At 43.3% G+C, this 20,157-nt stretch overlaps 1 protein-coding gene across 2 annotated transcripts; it reads left to right on the top strand.

Annotated features, from left to right (window-relative positions):
* The first annotated feature begins 3,498 nt into the window (after nt 1–3,498).
* LOC128417932 (carboxymethylenebutenolidase homolog) lies at nt 3,499–13,934 on the top strand. 2 transcript variants are annotated; one of them, XR_008331622.1, is made up of 7 exons: nt 3,499–3,693; nt 7,936–8,150; nt 9,486–9,593; nt 10,948–11,090; nt 12,608–12,699; nt 12,994–13,738; nt 13,845–13,934. XR_008331622.1 is itself a non-coding variant. In XM_053397174.1 (6 exons), exons 2-6 carry the CDS (start codon nt 7,936–7,938, stop codon nt 13,171–13,173), a joined length of 738 nt encoding a protein of 245 aa, XP_053253149.1. In that variant the 5' UTR covers nt 3,499–3,693; the 3' UTR covers nt 13,174–13,934. The 2 variants fall into 2 exon arrangements, 1 of the variants encoding a protein (XP_053253149.1); XM_053397174.1 differs by having other exon boundaries at nt 12,994–13,934.
* The last annotated feature ends 6,223 nt before the right edge of the window (nt 13,935–20,157 follow it).

The following is a 20,157-nucleotide window of genomic DNA, read 5'->3' on the forward strand; positions in this document are numbered from 1 at the left end:
GATTGGGTTGATTGCCTCATGGGGCACTAGTGGATGTAGTTGATCCAGTGCTTAAGGGCTCTCCTGCCCAACAGCCAATGCCAGGGGAGGAAATCTGTTTCCTGCTTTCTGCAAGGATCCGCTGCTCACATGAGCACACAGCCAATCCAGTGGGCAAACCCTCTCCCACCCATTATCAGATAGAAGAGAGGAGAGTCCCAGTGGATCCAGAAAGGTTCCTCTCCCCACTCCCACATGAACACCCCGTGAGGAGCAGCCCAACCAGCAGACAAAGCTTCACCCACCCAACAGCTGATAGGAGACTCACAGCAGATGAATATAGCTGTCAACCGCCCCTTACGTGGCGGGAAACTCCCTTATCCCAGCGCTGTGTCCCGCTGCTGTCCTTTATTGATGATGTCCCTTAAATTTCCTGGGTTTCAAAGGAAGCAGCTCCTCTCCCTCCCTCCCTGCCGGCCAGGGAGGAGGGAGGCTCCAACTGTGTTGCTTGGCTGCATTGCTCACCCAAGAAGGAGTCTAAGAACGACTGGGGGGTGGAGCTTGCATGCCTTGTGCTGATCAAATCGGCCGCATTGCCTGGGGACTCGCCTTTGCTCAGCGCTTCCCAGCGGAGAGGTGATGGTGGTTTTCCTTGCTGCATCCCCTTTGCCCAGTTGCTGCGCTGTGGGAACCACCACTTGAGGCTTCGTTTGGCTGCTGGCTGGGCTTTCTGCCTTTGGCTCAGAGGGGCTCAGAAGTCGAACATACCTGTGCCCAGAAAATCCCTTATTTTGGCTGCTGATCCCTTATTTTTGAGGCTGCTGGTCCCTTATTTTCAAATCTGTAAGTTGACAGCTATGTCCAGAACAGGATACTGAACAACAGAGCTACAAAGCGTCCATCCCTGGGATTGGAGTGATTATGAACGGGTCTTTTTTCAAACTTTTCAGATTTTACCTGCACATTTACTTTGGAAAGCGAGTGTGTTAGCAGTGAAGGAGGGCGACATTGTATGGATCACGCTGATTAGATTGAGACAGAGGCAACTTCAATTACACGTTGCACCTTGGCATTGGACAAGCCCAGACTTGGGTGGAAAGATTGCACAGAGCAACTCGGAATTATTTTTTTAAAAATTCAAGATGAACCTTGAGACCTCTGCACACACCTAATAAATAGCATCTTTGCATTTCGCGGAATTAAAATCCATATCCTCCCTTCTCAGATGTATGGAATACTAAAATAAATACAATATATATCATATAACGTACGTAGAACTCCCAAAATAACTGTCATAACGTTTTCTTCAACGTATAAACCACCAAACCTGAAAACACCTGCTGTATCTGCAACAAATGTGCACCAGCCAGGGTGCCGCCAATTCTTAAAGGTCTGCAGTGTTTGTCTTTGTGCTTCCAAGCTCAATTCAAGTGCTTACAGAGACATATAAAACCCCAAACAACTTAGACCCCAAATATCTCAAAGAATGCTTTCTCCTACATTGCAACATAGTGATTCTACCACCTTGTGTAAGGCAGGACCTTCTTTGTAGTGGCCCTCAATGTTGTGGAATGTGCTCTCAAAGGTGTGTCTCGTCCTGTCATTAAATATGTTTTGTTGGCAGACCAAGATGCACCTTTTTGCACAGACTTTGGGTGGTAGAGTATGAGTTGAGAGCATCACTCCCTCTGAAATGTGGCTGCTTGTTTGGTTTCTTGCATGATATGGTGTAACCAGAGCTTATTTTCATCTGGAAATCACCGGAACTCAGTTCTGGCATCTATCAGGTGGGCACCATTTCCATTCTAAGTGAACGAGGGAGGTGTTCTGGCACCTCTTTTTCTATAAAAATAGTACTGGGTGTAACTGATCATTTAGAGTTGTTGTGCACTTTGTGGCTTACTTGGGACGCGGGTGGCGCTGTGGGTAAAACCTCAGCCACTAGGACTTGCCAATCGCATGGTCAGCGGTTTGAATCCCCGCGGCGGGGTGCGCTTCCGTTGCTCGGTCCCAGCGCCTGCCAACCTAGCAGTTCGAAAGCACCCCCGGGTGCAAGTAGATAAATAGGGACCGCTTACTAGCGGGAAGGTAAACGTCGTTTCCGTGTGCTGCGCTGGCTCGCCAGAGCACCTTCGTCACGCTGGCCACGTGACCCGGAAGTGTCTTCGGACAGCGCTGGCTCCCGGCCTCTAGAGTGAGATGAGCGCACAACCCTAGAGTCTGTCAAGACTGGCCCGTACCGGCAGGGGTACCTTTACCTTTACCTTTATGTGGCTTACTTGCATTTTAGCCAGGCACAGGCAAACTCGGCGCTTCAGATGCTTTGGGACTACAACTCCCACCATCCCTAGCTAACAGGGAATGCCTGATTTTAGCTGTATGTAACCCAACTTGGGAACGCGTGTCGCGCTGTGGGTTAAACCACAAAGCCTAGGGCTTGCCGATCAGAAGGTTGGCGGTTCGAATCCCCGCGACACGGTGAGCTCCCATTGCTCGGTCCCTGCTCCTGCCAACCTAGCAGTTCGAAAACACGTCAAAGTGCAAGTAGATAAATAGGTACCGCTCCAGCAGGAAGGTAAATGGCGTTTCTGTGCACTGCTCTGGTTCGCCAGAAGCGGCTTAGTCATGCTGGCCACATGACCCAGAAGCTGTACGCCGGCTCCCTCAGCCAATAAAGCGAAATGAGCACCGCAACCCCAGAGTCGGCCACGACTGGACCTAATGGTCAGGGGTCCCTTTACCTTTACCTTTAACCCAACTTGAGACTGCATGGTAAAGAGCAGGCTATAAATACAAAGGGAGCTATGAACTACCAAATGTTGGGAGAGCACTAACTGTTGATTACCAACATTTGTACTCCAGTGTGTGAATGATGTGTAATGAATATATATTTTAAGCAATCGTTAATTAATGATTTGTTTGATTGGATTTATCTCATTTCTATGCTTCTTTTCATTCCAATGAATCTCAAAGCATACGATAAAAAACAATAACATAATAAAACATAAAGAACATCACAAATATAGCATGAATCATATAAAGTAATTAACAACTCATCAATGAAACAATCACAGTTTATAAAACCCTATTAACAAAACGGCAACTTAAAAAATAAGCTATACATCACAATTGCAGCAAAGGTTATACGGTTAACAAATCAGTGTGGCATTTATAAACTATAAAACAATATTAACATGAGCAGAAGAGCAACTAAAAAAATAAGCTAAGCACTGTTAAGTTCATACACATGTTCACAACTAATGAGATAGAATAAAGTACTAGTGAGTAACTAGCAACTAGTGAGATAGAATAGTTTTTTTTTAACAGCAAAAACAGCAGAGCTGTGGCAAGATGTCGTTTCTTACGTTTCGTGTGCACAGTTGAATGGGTTAGGAATAAATAAGGAAACAGAGAAGACTAGTGTATGCTAAAGCAGGATTGGAAGAGCAGAGGAGGAGGAGCTCAAGCCTCCTCCCACTTCCTAGCTGGGTTATTCTGGGTCACCTCTGGTGCTGTTTTGTAATAAGCAAACTCTTTTTTCTTTTTCATGAAGGCTGCAGCAGGCCCACTCAGGGAAGCTGTGTGGGAGAAGCTGCAGCACCCGTTAGCAGACAAGCTGATTTCTTTTCCCTTTTAAAAATCTTTCACAGCTTTGGGAAATAACCCTTTCTAACCTCCCAGAAGAAAAGAAAACGGAGAACTTTGGAATTCCAGGTACGTAAGAGTCCCAGCGTGATATGCCAAAGTGTTTTCTGCAGGAAGTTGAGTGGGAGGGAGGCAGAGATGCCTTCATGAGTGTATGGTGCCTTGATAAAAATAACTGACGGCAACAGCTTGCTCATCGGTTCTCCTGCACTTTTAGTAAGGTTCGATTTAACCACATCTATTTCAAAATGTGTAGCTCTATTGGCGGAGAGACGCAGCGCCAGCTCCAGGATTTTGGCAACCCACAGACTTGGAATTTTCAATGAGCTTCGTTAACTGTAAAAAAGGCAAGCATGGAGGCCATACATTATCTCACATAAAAAGGTAAAGGGAGCCCTGACCATTAGGTCCAGTCGTGGTTGACTCTGGCGTTGCGGTGCTCATCTCGCTTTATTGGTCGAGGGAGCCGGCGTACAGCTTCCAGGTCATGTGGCCAGCATGACTAAGCCGCTTCTGGCAAAACCAGAGCAGCACACGGAAATGCCGTTTACCTTCCCGCTGGAGCGGTACCTATTTACCCACTTGCACTTTGACGTGCTTTCGAACTGCTAGGTTGGCAGGAGCAGGGACCGAGCAACAGGAGCTCATCCCGTCGCAGGGATTCGAACCGCCGACCTTCTGATTGGAAAGCCCTAGGTTCTGTGGTTTAACCCACAGCGCCACCCGCATCCCTTATTATCTCACATAGATCCTGACATTTTTGGGAACTCTTCTGCAAAGCGAAAATTATATCACTGTTGAGGTGGAGTAAATGCCCAGACTTGCCACCCTCTGGAGCTAGATCTGGACTGTACCCCGTGCCCTGGCCCCAGACTTAACTTGTGGCCACACGATGAAGCATTCTGTAATAATAAGAGTAGCTGGGGTCTTTCGCAACAGCATCTGATGCACCATCTTTCCCAGCTAGGGGTCCCATTTTCCTCATTGCATGTCGGTACTACCCATTTTAAGGTTGGTGGAAGGGCTCCAGTATACTTCCCAAAATCAATGTGCAAACACATGGGTAGGCAAACTAAGGCCCAGGGGCCGAATCTGGCCCAATTGCCTATTCTAAATCTGGCCCACAGATGGTCTGGGAATCAGCGTGTTTTTACATGAGTAGGATGTGTCCTTTTACTTAAAATGCATCTCTGGGTTGTTTTGGGGGCCTGCTTGGTGTTTTTACATGAGTAGAATGTGTGATTTTATTTAAAATGCATCTCTGGGTTATTTGTGGGGCATAGGAATGCGTTCATTTTTTTCCTTCAAAATATAGTCCGGCCTCCCACAAGGTCTGAGGGACAGTGGACCAGCCCACTGCTGAAAAAGTTTGCTGACCCCTGTGCAAAGACATAAAGAATTCTGAACACTATGGAGAAACCCCAAGAAATGTTGTTTGGTGACTGTTAACTGTGTGAGAAAATACCATGTCTGCGAAGAGGTTAAAATTATCACAAGGACATCATGGGACCAGCACAAGCAAGATCTTGGGTTATTCATTAACTGCTGTTCCATTGTTGCCGTGAACAAACTGCAAAGATAAATAATTCGATTCTGCTCTTTAGCCTCTCTGACTTCTTTAACACACACACACACACACACACACACACAGAGTGGTACCTCTGGTTGCGAACGGGATCTGTTCTGGAGGACCATTCGCAACACGAGAAGAACGCAACCTGCAGCAGCGCATCTGTGCATGTGCGGGTTGCGATTCGCCACTTCTGTGCATGCGCGTGGCATCATTTTGCGCTTCTGTGCATGTGTGAGCGGCGAAACCCAGAAGTAACCCTTTCTGGTACTTCCGGGTCGCCGCGGGATGTAACCTGAAAGAATGTAACATGAAGCGGACATAACATGAGGTATGACTGTATTTATGAAACAACTAACATCAGAGAGTCATTCCCAAGTACACCAACAGAGCTTTGCCGAAGTGTATATGCTAAAACCATCACAATCTTAACATGAAATGATGCATAGGAACATCCATTGTTGGCCACAAAGAAAAAGATAGATTGCATCAGCAGCAATTCTGGTATGCAGGGTTTTATACAAAGGCATGGGGACACGGGTGGCGCTGTGGGTTAAACCACAGAGCCTAGGACTTGCCGATCAGAAGGTTGGCGGTTCGAATCCCCGCGACGGGGTGAGCTCCCGTTGCTCGGTCCCTGCTCCTGCCAACCTAGCAGTTCGAAAGCACGTCAAAGTGCAAGTAGATAAATAGGTACCACTCCAGTGGGAAGGTAAACAGCATTTCCGTGCGCTGCTCTGGTTCACCAGAAGTGGCTTAGTCATGCTGGCCACATGACCTGGAAGCTGTAAGCCGGCTCCCTCGGCCAATAAAGCGAGATGAGCGCCACAACCCCAGAGTCGGCCACGACTGGACCCAATGGTCAGGGGTCCCTTTACCCTTTACCTTATACAAAGGCATGACGAAAGGAGAAAAAAATAGTGATTAAAATATGTGCTTCATGAATGCCAAACTGCGCTAAAGATCATAGGCACTGTTCTACCATATGCCTCATGGTTTGCATAATCAATAAAGTCACCCCAGATTGCATAATAGTTGTCGTGTTTCCCCTGGCCTCTTGCTATCTTTGGTATGATTTAGGCTGTAAGTACTTGCCAGTAACCCCCAACTGAATTCAGCAGTATATTTCTGCAATCTTTGGATTGCCGCTCACTTTATGCACATTGGCAGGTCTTCCAGTCACATTTTCACCCTCCTTCCTTGCATTTCTAGCCAACAGAAACAATTCCCAAGGGTCCCCAAACTTGTGTGGAAAAACAGGTCCTAAATTCAAACTATATTAATTGACTCCAATGAGCATATGGATAATGACCAAAAAGCCAGAACCGCACCAAAAGAAAGTGAATTAGAAATTTATCTGCAAACAAGTGACAAATGGTGAAAAATAATAAATATGCATTTAAAATAGTAATTGATATAGAAGTAATAGAATTGTATAACACAAATTACATGAATAAATGAAACCATTATGAGTATTATAAGCACTAGATAGAAAAATATAAAGCTATTTGCATTAGCTGTGTAAGGTATATAAGAAAGCAATTATTTTCCTAGCATCCTCCCTCCAGGTAATTAAAGAGCAAAAGTACCAAGGAAAAAATCATGATATGATAAAGGCATTCTTATATTCTAAAACAACATAGGAAAAGGTACTTAAGATTTTAAAGTAAAATCTTAGGGCCTTGGGGAATAATGAATCAAAGGTCCATATCACTCCAGTGAGGTTTCCTTTGGAAGATTCCTGAGCAAAAACAACCCATTAGGATTAGGAAAAATAAAAAAGGGGAAAAGAAACAAGCCTAAGAAAAATCTAGGATTTGTGTGTGTGTGTGTGTTAGGAAGAATGATTCATGTGTTCAAGGATGTTTTTCTGCTCCTCCAGCCTTTGACTTAGGCATATTTTGAGCATCATGGCTTCCTGAAAGCAAACTTTGGTTCATACAATAAGTGGAACTGTTCCTTCCATATAGGACCCCAGAACCCAGTTAATAAGTTTAAAGAAGACCTGATTAACAGAGGTTGCAAGAGACAACGAAGGGAAAGGGGAGATGGGGGAAGCCTCATTCCGAGAACGTGAACACTTTTCCATTCACAGAAAGAGATTTAAGGTGCAAGCCCCTAAGATTTCTTTAAGAAAAGTTAAAAGCACAGTGCCAAGAAAATCATTGTGCCATTTTTGGTGGCCCTAGTTAAAAATCAGCAATTCCTCTTGGAATCTGTGAGTTGATCTTTTGATAATTTTGATGTATCTGATATGTTTTTATCTGACTCTATGCATCACAGGTGGGACGTGGGTGGCATAGAGCCTAGGACTTGTCGATCAGAAGGTCAGCAGTTCGAATCCCCGCGACAGGGTGAGCTCCCATTGCTCGGTCCCTGCTCCTGCCAACCTAGCAGTTTGAAAGCACATCCAAGTGCAAGTAGATAAATAGGTACCACTCTGGCGGGAAGGTAAATGGTGTTTCCGTGCGCTGCTCTGGTTTCTCCAGAAGCTGTTGAGTCATACTGGCCACATGACCCGGAAGCTGTACGCCAGCTCCCTTGGCCAATAAAGCGAGATGAGCGCTGCAACCCCAGAGTCGGCCACGACTGGACCTAATGGTCAGGTGTCCCTTTACCTTTACCTTTATGCGTCACAGAGCACTCGTGCAGACTCGCAACAACGCCCTGCAGCAACTGTAGAGTATACAGACTTATTTCTATTAAACTTTAGTTACATTAACCTTTATGCATCTTTACAGATGGCTAATGAAGAAAAACCATGCCCGTGTGACATTGGAGACAAATTTGAATATGAAGGGCATGGGCAAGAAATTTCTGTTGGGCACATCAAGGCCTACATCAACAAGCCCTCCCACAGCACAGACAAAGCCGTGATTGTGATTCATGACATTTTTGGATGGCAGCTACCAAACACAAGATACATAGCAGATATGCTCGCATCCCATGGATATACGTGAGAAATTGTCTCTATTTTTCTTAGTCTTATCTCTTTCAGTTGACATATTTCTGCATTATGAATTGTGAATGCAAAGTGCAAGCTGATGTAGTTGTTCAAAAATACTTTGCTTGACTAAACGTTTTACCTTTAGCTGAAGTAGTAAATGTGTATTATTTATATCCAAGCCACTCTGGGCAGCTTACAGAATATATATAAAACATAATAAAGCACCAAACATTAAAAACTTCCCGATACAGGGCTGCCTTCAGAGGTCTTCCAAAAGTTACGTAGTTCTTAATCTCCTTGACATCTGAAGGGAGGGCGTTCCACAGGGAGGGCGCCACTACCAAGAAGGCCCTCTGCTTTCTGAGAAGGCTCTCTGTCCTATTCTGATTAATAGTATATGTTGGAGACCCACAAGAAATTGCAAGGGGAGCAAGTGAGAATACACATTCGGCCACCCTGATTTACACATATAAACAACCTGAAACCTATATTGGAAGAGTTCGCAGCAGCAGCACCACAAAAGGCACCAGCTTCTCTTGCTCTGCAGGACACATTCCAGTTTCTCCCTGCTTTCTGGTTACATCACACTGTTTCTCTTAAACTATAACCTCCAACATTAAAAAAACTTCCCTATACAGGGCTGCCTTCAGGTGCCTTCTAAAAATCAGATAGTTGTTTATTTCCTTGACATCTGGTGGCATGGTGTTCCATAGGGAGGGTGCCACTACTGAGAAGGCCCTCTGTCTGGTTCCCTGTAACCTCACTTCTCGCAGTGAGGGAATCGCCAGACGGCCCTCAGAGCTGGACCTCATTGTTCAGGCTGAACGATGGAGGTAGAGACGCTCCTTCAGGTATTCTGGGCTGAGGCTGTTTAGGGCTTTAAAGGTCAGCACCAACATTTTGAATTGTGCTCGGAAATGTACTGGGAGCCAATGAAGGTCTTTCAGGACCAGTGTCTCAGCAGCTACTCCCAGTCACCAGTCTAGCTGCCGCATTCTGGATTAGTTGTAGTTGCCTTCTGCCTGATTCCCTGTAATTTCACTTCTCGCAATGAGGGAACAACCAAAAGGCCCTCAGATCTAGATATCAGTGCCCAGACTGGACAATAGAGAGGGAGATGCTCCTTCAGGTGTACAAGGCTGAGGCTGTTTCGGGATTTAAAGGTCTATACCAACACATTGAATTGTGCTCAGAAACGTGCTGGGAGCCAGTGCAGATCCTTTGGGACCAGTGTTATATGGGTCCAGTTGCTGTTCCCAGTCTAGCTGTCATATTCTGGATTAGTTGTATTTATACCAGTGCTGTGATATTTGAAAAATGAATTTAAATTTATTTTCTATGCAGAGCAATTTGTCCAGACTTTTATAAGGGACAAGAACCTTGGAAGCTATCTAATGATTGGTCTGCATTCGATGACTGGCTAAAAACACGAGATTCCAAGAATATCAACAAGTAAGGGCTTAAGTTAATTTCTTTTTTTCCTTAAAAAATGTTTAGGGGTACTCTCATTTTCCAACTCATATTGAAATACTGCCCCTCAATGTGGCCAAACTTAGATTCACAAAATGTTTAGGGGTATTCGTACCCCCATGTACCCCCAGATAAAAAGCACTGATTCCTGCTGTGGATTTTTGAGGCTGATGATATGATTGATCAGATTAAACTGTACGCGTGGAGAGAGGATTTGCAGATTTTGGCCTCTGATAAAACTGTTCGGCACCATTGGCTATATTATCATTTATGGTGGGAATGTAAATTAGGGCAAGATTTTTTGGGTTTTAGCCCTAATATTCTTTACTTGGAGCTTGTTATTTTTTTACCCATATGCAACTGTTCTCATTATTGTATTCTTTATCCACTTTTAATTCTCATCTGTTCTCATAACAGTTTTCTCTGTTTTATATACATTATAAAATGAGATTTAAAGATCTATACAAAAAAACATTGGCCGTGGGATTATCCTCTACCAACCTCTTGGGTTGGGAGTGTTTAAAGGACACTAATCTGTGCTTGTTTTTCCCATGTTCATTGGCTTGCAAAGGTGTCACAACGTTGCACCATTTCCCATGCTGTTTTGCATCTTCACAAAACCACTGCGTGGGACCATCTGTAGATTTGGAATAAAAGTATAGCACCCAGCTTTGTCTTTCCATTCCATCAAATCATTGAATGGCAGTTGGATCCTGAGCTACACAGCTGGATTCTGAAATGATACTTTTTTCAAGTGATCGTGAGAACTTACGGGGTACGGCGATTGCCGGAGTTTTGTTTCTTTTGGATGAAGAGAGAGTCCTAAAGTCCTAAAGGAGCTTTGCAATATCTGACTTCATTAAAAAAATATTGACTGTAGGTGGAGACCAAGAGTTTAAACATTACAAAAAGCAAACCTCTGCCCCAAATCAGATGTCGAAAGAAGCACCCTCCACGCATACAAAAAAAATGAGCTTTCAACAGGGCAATCTTACCCTCTGCCATTTTCTCTGTTCTATTAAAAAACTGCAGTTTCCCTCACAAAGAGGATAAGGAAGAAACAAATGCCTTTTGCCAATATTATTCTCACTTTCTAAATGTGTCTCTGGCCATTTTTTAAGCCTGTGGGCAAATTAACTATAATTTCCCTAACAAAAGACTTTACTGGCAAATTTGCCACTAGTTACAAAGGAAGTTTGCAGCAGTCCTTTGGCCCCATTAAGCCTTTTTTTGTTTATACCCTTAAATTCTCAACATTGTGCAAATTTGTGAGGGCTCCTTGTAAGGGTGTCTTTTCACTGGTGCCTTTTTGTTCACTTATATTTCTGTGCTTTAGGGAAACGGATGTTGTCTTGCAGCATCTGAAGGAACAATGTAATGCAAAGAAGATAGGTGTCATTGGATTTTGTTGGGGTGGAGCTGCAGTACATCATCTGATGTTGAAATATTCTATCTTTAAGGCGGGCGTATCCATCTATGGTATGTGTAGCTACAATAAGAATATTGATATCACTGTGTGCGTTAGAAATAATGGCCAGAATATGCTTTTATTTGCAGCACAATGTTTTTGACACTTGCACCAGGTTTTAGAAAATATATCCCTGTTATACTTTGCACAGAAGCTGTTCACATGCAACTCGTATCACCTAATCTGTACTTCCTCATCTGAAATAGTTATGCCTGGTTTTTCATCACCACTCTAAACTTATTCTAGGCTAGCTCAGTGATTCCTATTTTCCTTTCACTCCACCCTAAAGCAAATCTTTTAGAAGGAGGTTTTATTGGAATATAGCTGCCAGAACAATTGAAGGAACCACAGACCTCTGATTATTATAAGATCCTATAATTTTTCTCTGAAATTACATTCATTCAGTACCTGAAAGGCACCAGAAATCATTTTTGTCTTTTCTTTTGCTCCATATGTGCTGTTAAATGACTGGAATTTTAAGCTATTTTAATCATTCTGAGGATCCCAAGAGATATTTTGGGCATATCCAAGAGCCTGTTTGCTTGGATGAACCTTCTATGTTTAGAGGCAGCACGCCGCTGAATAACAATTGCATGGGAGCAACAATCAAAGATGGATATTACTTCCATGTTCTGCAGATGAGCTTTCCAGAGGCACCTGACTGGCTACCTTAAAAAACCAGAATGTTGAACCAGATAGGCTGTTGTTTGATTCAATAGGACTTTCCTTTAATGGACACTCGTCCATTAGAGCATGTGTCAATATTAAAGGTAAAGGTAAAGGTACCCCTGCCCGTACGGGCCAGTCTTGACAGACTCTAGGGTTGTGCGCCCATCTCACTCAAGAGGCCGGGGGCCAGCGCTGTCCGGAGACACTTCCGGGTCACGTGGCCAGCGTGACATCGCTGCTCTGGCGAGCCAGAGCTGCACACGGAAACGCCGTTTACCTTCCCACTAGTAAGCGGTCCCTATTTATCTACTTGCACCCGGGAGTGCTTTCGAACTGCTAGGTTGGCAGGCGCTGGGACCGAACAATGGGAGCGCACCCCGCCGCGGGGATTCGAACCGCCGACCTTTCGATCGGCAAGCCCTAGGCGCTGAGGCTTTTACCCACAGCGCCACCCGCGTCCCGACGTGTCAATATTAGGAGCCTATTATTTTGTATAGCTCACCACATATAAACTGGTGCTTAATGTCAGGCTTTGCATGAGCACCAATATGAAAGGATGCATTTTACTAACTTAACCAGATCAAAATATTTCATGGGATGTTGACTTGAAATTTACCTGCAAGTCAAACTTGTCAACATCAATATTACTTTGACCAGTCCTTTCGCTCTTCAAGTCCTTGTCTATATGGGATTCACTTTAAGGAGACAAATATGCCGTTGCTCATCCCTGATTTTGAACCTTTGGCAAAATAAAAATATATGAAAGGATTTGCATGCAAAATGTTAAATACTGCACTCTTACTGAAAGTGTTTGGCATGCTTCGTTTTAATGTAACTTTTATTGTTGAATGCATTCTAGGAGTGATCAAATTTACAGAGGACAGTTGCAACCTGATGAACCCCACCTTTTTCATTTTTGCAGAGAAAGATGAAGTAATTCCTCTTGACCAAGTAAGGCATTATTTCAAAAACTGAGTTCCTGAATCAGGAGCAATGTTCCTGGTGTATAAATTTTGCTGAAGAAAATGCTTTTTTGGGGGTGGGGAATGGCTTACAATTATCCGAAATCCAGAGTATGCTGGCTCTTCTGGCTGGCTTAGTTGATATTTCTCTTGGAGATCTGAAGGTCATATATTTATACCATTTTTTTTGTCTCTGTTCCAAGATGTGACAAGTGAACTCTGGCAATCTCATAAAGAAATTATTTCAGTACCAGTAATGTGAGGATATATTTTTTTGTTGCAGGTCACTGCCCTTGAACAGAAGCTGAAACAGCAATGCAAAGTTGATCATGAAGTGAAAATATATCCTGGACAAACTCATGGTTTTGTACATCGTAAAAGGGAAGATATTAACCCTCAAGACAGACCTTACATTGAAGAAGCAAGGAAGGACATGCTGAATTGGCTGAGTAGATACATCTAACTGTCTATTCATCCAAAAATGCATCATGGAAAAATTAGTGACAAGGATATGCTTTTAAAATTTCCAGAAGGAAACATTTGTAACATTTAACATTAAAATATACCACAGACTTAATCTATTTGCCCCAAAACATCCTTCCTCATGCACACAAATGCGCAGACAGACCCATCTGCTGGTGGTGATAGCAACAGCTACCTGACTTTGCTCCATTCAGCAACCTGTGCCTGAGCAGTTCACTACTCACTAATCCTCTCCCTTAGACACTAAGATGCTCAGCTGGTGAACCTCAGGGCAGGAGTAGACTTCAGTGTGTCTGCTGCACTACCCATCTCTCAGCCAGCCAAAGATGAACAACATTTCGCCTGTTGTTTTGCCTCTTCCTAGTCCTGATTCACCATCACCACTTAACCAAGCCATTGTAGATTTAGCTAGTTAGGGAGGTATCATGAGCTGAGCTACTGCCACTGCTTACAAGTAGACCATGCCCAAGTAGAAAGAAAGTGTGTGAGAGACATACAGTAGCTATTGCAAATGGCAGGTCCTGCTCTTCCCCTACCAGAGTACAGTGCATTAACCACAATCTACTCATGGGCAAAACCAATTGAATCAACCAATAAATAAAGTGACCAAGTAATTGGTTAGGGGCAGAAAAGCTCTTTTCTTTTCCTTAGTAACATAGTCCTGAAACATAAAGAAATAACGTTTGGTATAAATTTTCTATGCTGATTCCTCTATTCAATAAAGTTTTAAATTGAATTGCATCATATTTATATTCATTGTGTGCCTAAGGGAATATGTCCATTAGCTGTGGTTAGCGATTGGGGAGAAACTCAGTTCGGTACATATTTTCCTGCAAATTTATCTGATTTATACTTCCCAAAGCAAGATGTGAACCAAATTGCAGCTACCCTTAGAAATTTGCTTCTCCAAATTTTTGCAGTGCGCTTCTGAATGAAGAATTGGGTGGCCATCTGTCATGGATACTTTAGATGAGATTCCTGCATTGCAGGGGGTTGGACTAGATGACTCTTGGGTCCCTTCCAACTCTATGATTCTTCAGTTCGAAAAGGTGTACATGATGCATACATTAGGGGAAAATGTATATAAAGTGTACACATGGGGGTTCCATTCTCAGACCCCACACGAAACAGTGGAGCTTTCATAAGTGCACCCCATTCCGTTCTGTCTCCATTCCACCCTCTTCCAGGTGCAAAAGGACCAGCACGTCAGTGATCATGCATGATTTGGATATGCCTAAAATGGTCGCCACCTGTATATAAAAATGAATACAGTGGTACTTCAGGTTAAGAACTTAATTCGTTCTGGAGGTCCATTCTTAATCTGAAACTGTTCTTAACCTGAAGCATCACTTTAGCTAATGGGGCATCCCGCCGCCATGCGATTTCAGTTCTCATCCTGAAGGAAAGTTCTTAACCTGAATCACTATTTCTGGGTTAGCGGAGTGTGTAACCTGAAGCGTATGTAACCTGAAGCATATGTAACCCAAGGTACCACTGTATAAGTGAAAAGGCGCATTATATTAGGGGAACTTGTTTGAATAAATATATCTTAGACAAAATTGCAAACAAAATATGTTTATTAGGATAAAAGATCAAATGCTGATGAGTTTTCATGAAAACTTTCGTTAAAAAATGGGAGATATGCAAATGAATGGAGATATATGCAAATAAACATATTATTTTTTCTTTTGTTATTCAGTACTGTTATGCTGCAGTCTATATATATGATGCAGAAATGTGACAAACAGAATTTAAAGCTATAAAAATGAAACACAGAAATTGATAGCTTTGCTCATCCTTAGCTGTGGTTAAGGAAGTTTGCACAAAAACCGCAGCACTACAAATATTGTGAGGTGAGGCTGATGAATAAACTTCCCTAGTTACACTTCTTTGGAACTTTTTGAAACCATATTTGGAGCCTTTTGTATAACTAGGAAAGATGCATTCTGGAAACCTGGTAGAATAAGAGATAGTCCCTTTCCTGTTTTGATTTTTACAGGCCTCTGGCAATACTCATAATTTTGGAAAATCTGGCACTGTTTCCCTTCGTCTTTCTAATCTGTAGCCGACTTTCTCTCCTAACTGCTACCTCATGGTACACCAATTAAATGAATGTCTACAATTTACCTCAGGCTATCTGGTGGCAGGTGTGTGTCTGTGTGTTGTGTGAGGGAATCCTCGATTCAGCCATGAGCTAATCCAACAAGGGAAGTTTTATTTACAAAAAAAAAGAAGAAGTTGGTGAAACAAAGTTGTATCAGGAGACATATTCTTTCAGGTAGAACTAAATTACTTAAACTAAATACAAGGATGTCTCAGGCTTAAACACGGTAGTACAGGCACAGCATCTCTTTTTAACTCCCTTTACTCAAAATCAGTTGTTACTCTTCAGTTTCTCTTACTCCTTTCTATGTCCTTACGCTTAGTTTGGGCAGGTGCTTCAGGTTTTAACACGGTTTATTATACTGTACTATACTGTATTGTTTAATTAGTGTTTTTATGGAGCAGTCAAGTAATTTCGTTGGCCCCGAGAAGGGGCAATGACAATAAAGATTTATTATTATTATTATTATTATTATTATTATTATTATTATTATTATTATTTATTAATTGGGTTCGAGAACAGAGGGGTTTCTAGAATAGGTGGTGAAATGCTTGACTCAAGTTTCTGCTGCTTCACTCTCGTTCCTTTACTTCATTATTACAGTGGACTTCTTTTGACACGGCACAGCTTCCTTCACAGCTTAATACTGTTCACGAGTGAGGAGTACTTTTTGTCAAGTTACCCACTCTCTTAGCAAACCCACTCCTGAGGTATTCGGATGAGTATAACAGACCCAGAGGATCGCCTCACCCCTTGTTACTGGCATAGGAGTCTCCTTTACCTAGAAGAACTCTCCCCTCCTGACAGGAATGTGACCCAGGTAGCCTGTATTCCCACAGGTTTTACCTCTCCTCAGACTCAGCTCACTAAGATGGCGCAACAGCACTTTCCCCCCTGGCGCTGTTGGGCCTGCCCTCACTTAAATACAGTGATACCTCGGGTTAAGTACTTAATTCGTTCCGGAGGTCCAAACTTAACCTGAAACTATTCTTAACCTGAAGCACCACTTTAGCTAATGGGGCCTCCTGCTGCTGCCACACCGCCAGAGCTGCCGCCGTGCCACCGGAGCCCGATTTCTGTTCTTATCCTGAAGCAAAGTTCTTAACCTGAAGCACTATTTCTGGCTTAGTGGAGTAACCTGAAGCGTATGTAAGCTGAAGCATATGTAACCCGAGGTACCACTGTATAGTGCACCCACCTCACAGAACACAAATTCCCACAAACTACCTCAGATTGTCTTGTGGGCGGACTTGTGTCAGGGAAAACTTAATAATTTGGAGTCTCGGGCAGGATTTGATCAAATAAACAATAAAGATTTTATTTAACAAAGGAAGTTTATGACACAAGTGGGTAAAACACAGGATACTATGGCAATCCTCACAGAACTTCTAGCCCAAATGGTTGCCATTAATTTGATTGGAATTAATTTTATAATGAAATGATTTTAGAATGTTTTATCATTTTACTGTTGTTAGCCGCTCTGAGCCCAGCTTCGGCTGGGGAGGGCGGGATATAAATAAAAATTATTATTATTATTATTATTATTATTATTATTATTATTACTACTACTACTACTACTACTACTTCAGATTATAATGTGTTTCCTCAGTTGTTGCGCAGCTGTTACCACTTAATACTTTCGTTCTTAAACAAGGTGGTACTTCCTGTCCATTAGACAACCCTACTCCTGAGGTACTCCAAATAACAGACCCAAGGGATCTTCTCTTTTTGTAGAAGAATCTCTCCCCTCCTGACTGGAATGAGTCCTAAGTAGACTGTATCCTCACAGCTTTTACTTCTCTTGGCTCAGCCTCAGCCTCCCAGTTAATTACTGGCCTAATTACTCTTACAGGACACCACACACTGTCCTTCACACTAAGTTCAGAGTCTCCTTTCTCTAGCTTTTGATATATTCCTCAGAGTGGATGTTTCTACCCAGAACCAACTCTCTCTCCTCTTGCTTCCTATCTCCCAATCTATTCTCCCAACCTCAATCCCAACGTACTCCCAAAACTATGAATTGTCTCTCCAAATCCTCTCCTTTTCAACTACCCCTCCTGCTGGAACCCCAGCCGATTATAAGCTGCTGTCCGCTAACCATTTGCTGGCAGGGAAAAAGAAAAAACAAACTTTTCTGGCACACCCTCCATTTAACTCCTGTCTGTATACCTTCCCCAGACACTCAACTTTCTATCTAAGCTGCAAGGCTCGTTCCTCTTGCTTATCAGTAGTCTCCTCAGCACGGATGTCCAACCCAAATCAGAACCGGTTCTCCCTCAGCCAAACCCAATGTTCACCCCGATCTCCCACCTCAAATCATATCACTCTCCCTCAGAAACGGCTCCTTTTATTCTCCATCCCACTCGGTAGCCAAATCAGAGAGGCTGCAGCACTCTGGCGGTGTTTCTGAGGGACTAGCGTCTGCTGTCCGCATCATGGACCTTTGGGGCCGAGTTAGCAGAGTATTTCTGAGCTGGCCAAATGGTCCTTGCTTGATCTGGGTATTATTGTGCCCCGAAGGAGCAACGTGCAAGGAAACCTATCCATTCCCCTGAGAGGGTCAAGAGGATCAGTTAAAAAAATTAATTACAACTACATGAGAAGACTGAAACGGTGCAAATTCAGAAAGGCCTCTCCTTCTCTGAGTCCTCACCTTCCTATTGTTGCTTTTTATAAGATCCGTAGCCCGGTTCCTTGGTATTGTGTATGTGTGACAGAGTATACCCCATCCTTTGCATATATGAATTAAGGTTTAGTCAGCCGAGGTCAGCTAATTCCTTCACTCCAATTTCTATTCCTCATTCCCAGAGCTACTTTTTTCATGAGGGAGAGAACCTTTCTGTAACATCTGGTTTGCAAATGAAAGCTTCAAATTTTGTTTGGCTGTTTATCCTGGCATCCTTGCATCCCCTTTTCACAAAGAACTCTGCATTGTGCATTTCAAACTGGATCAACTTGGTGCACATATAATACAATAGTAATAGTAATAGTAATAATTTATTATTTATACTCCGCCCATCTGGCTGGGCTTCCCCAGCCACTCTGGGAGGCTTCCAAAAAAATATTAAAATACTGTAATACATCAAACATTAAAAGCTTCCCTAAACAGGGCTGCCTTCATATGTCTTCTAAAAGTCTGGTCGTTGTTTTTCTCTTTGAAATCTGGTGGCAGGGCATTCCACAGGGCGGGCGCCACTACCGAGAAGGCCCTCTGTCTGGTTCCCTGTAACTTGGCTTCTCGCAGTGAGGGAACCGCCAGAAGGCCCTCGGTGCTGGACCTCAGTGTCTGGGCAGAACGATGGGGGTGGAGACGCTCCTTCAGATATACTGGACCAAGGCTGTTTAGGGCTTTAAAGGTCAGCACCAACACTTTGAATTGTGCTCGGAAACGTACTGGGAGCCAATGTAGGTCTTTCAAGACCGGTGTTATGTGGTCTCGGCGGCCGCTCCCAGTCACCAGTCTAGCTGCCGCCTTCTGGATTAGTTGTAGTTTCCGGGTCACCTTCAAGGGTAGCCCCACGTAGAGAGCATTGCAGTAGTCCAAGCGAGAGATAACCAGAGCATGCACCACTCTGGCGAGACAGTCTGCAGGCAGGTAGGGTCTCAGCCTGCATACCAGATGGAGCTGGTAAACAGCTGCCCTGGACACAGAATTGACCTGTGCCTCCATGGACAGCTGTGAGTCCAAAATGACTCCCAGGCTGCGCACCTGATCCTTCAGGGGCACAGTTACCCCATTCAGGACCAGGGAGTCCTCCACACCTGCCCGCCTCCTGTCTAAGGTGGTTGTCTAAAGTTTGCAATCCACCTCCACCCCATTTCTTTGGGGGTGTTGGAGAGCCGTGGTGACTAGCTGATGCTAGTCTGTATCACTTGAATTTGAAATAAGTGTTATGGTTTGCAGGGGGTGAAATAGGCTGTATGTGAGATCCTTCCATCCCTGGATCCAGCAAGTGTTAAAATCTAAGCCAGGCTAGAACCAAGAGACACACAGCAATGTTTGATTTCTGTTTGAATCAAGGGTTGCAGCTATGTGTGACTTCGCTTGTCATCCAAATTTCAACAAATTAGTGCAGATTCTTTGCTACTTTCATACTGACCACTAGGTGGAGGTACGGCACAAATGCAGAGAGTTGTGAGGATTAGGAAATAAAACTCTGCTGCTTATTATGGGGGGGGGGGGGGAATTATAAAAAAAACAATGAAGCAAAATTCTAACTATCAGAAACATGTAAATGGTTTATCTCCAACAAAGGAGGATTAGTCCTTCCTGGAACAACCAATTATAATGAGAGAAATTGCTGCAATGGGTACAACTGTGGAATTTTATAAATATTATTGGGGTAGATTAATATCATACAAGAGGAGAATCGATGGGATAGTATTAAATAATGAATGTTTTAAGATCATGCAAAAATGGTATGGCGTGCCAGAAAGCCTAATGGTAGCTTGAAACCAAGTCTCCAGCAACCACGGGTAAATATTTAAAATATTGTGTTTTTAATATTCAGTTGGGAGCCACCCAGAGTGGCTGGGGAAACCCAGCCAGATGGGCGGGGTATGTATGTATGTATGTATGTATGTATGTATGTATGTATGTATGTATAAATAAATATTATTATATTCGCCAAGCAAACAGTTTGATATAAACTGTGAAAAGCTACTAGTAAAGTGATAATGCTAAGGCACCTAAAGGGACAAATTGGCCAAATATGATCTAAAAGAGGCAAAAGACACAGACTTTTTTGTGCTATTGGATGAGGCTGTTGAAACTGGCATAGCATGGCGAGTCTTCCCTAATTTAAAAGGTGTGAAACGGACAAGACATGGGAACCTGATTAATAAAATCCGAATGGCTCT

The sequence above is a fragment of the Podarcis raffonei genome, chromosome 7 (genome assembly GCF_027172205.1).
Source record: "Podarcis raffonei isolate rPodRaf1 chromosome 7, rPodRaf1.pri, whole genome shotgun sequence".
Classification (NCBI taxonomy): Eukaryota; Metazoa; Chordata; class Lepidosauria; order Squamata; family Lacertidae; genus Podarcis; species Podarcis raffonei.

Coding starts and splice junctions, on each gene's coding strand:
- LOC128417932 (XM_053397174.1), top strand. CDS start 7,936: ATGGCTAATGAAGAAAAACCATGCCCGTGTGACATTGGAGACAAATTT. Junction 9,594..10,947: donor GATTCCAAGAATATCAACAA/GTAAGGGCTTAA, acceptor TCTGTGCTTTAG/GGAAACGGATGTTGTCTTGC. Junction 12,700..12,993: donor AAGTAATTCCTCTTGACCAA/GTAAGGCATTAT, acceptor TTTTTGTTGCAG/GTCACTGCCCTTGAACAGAA.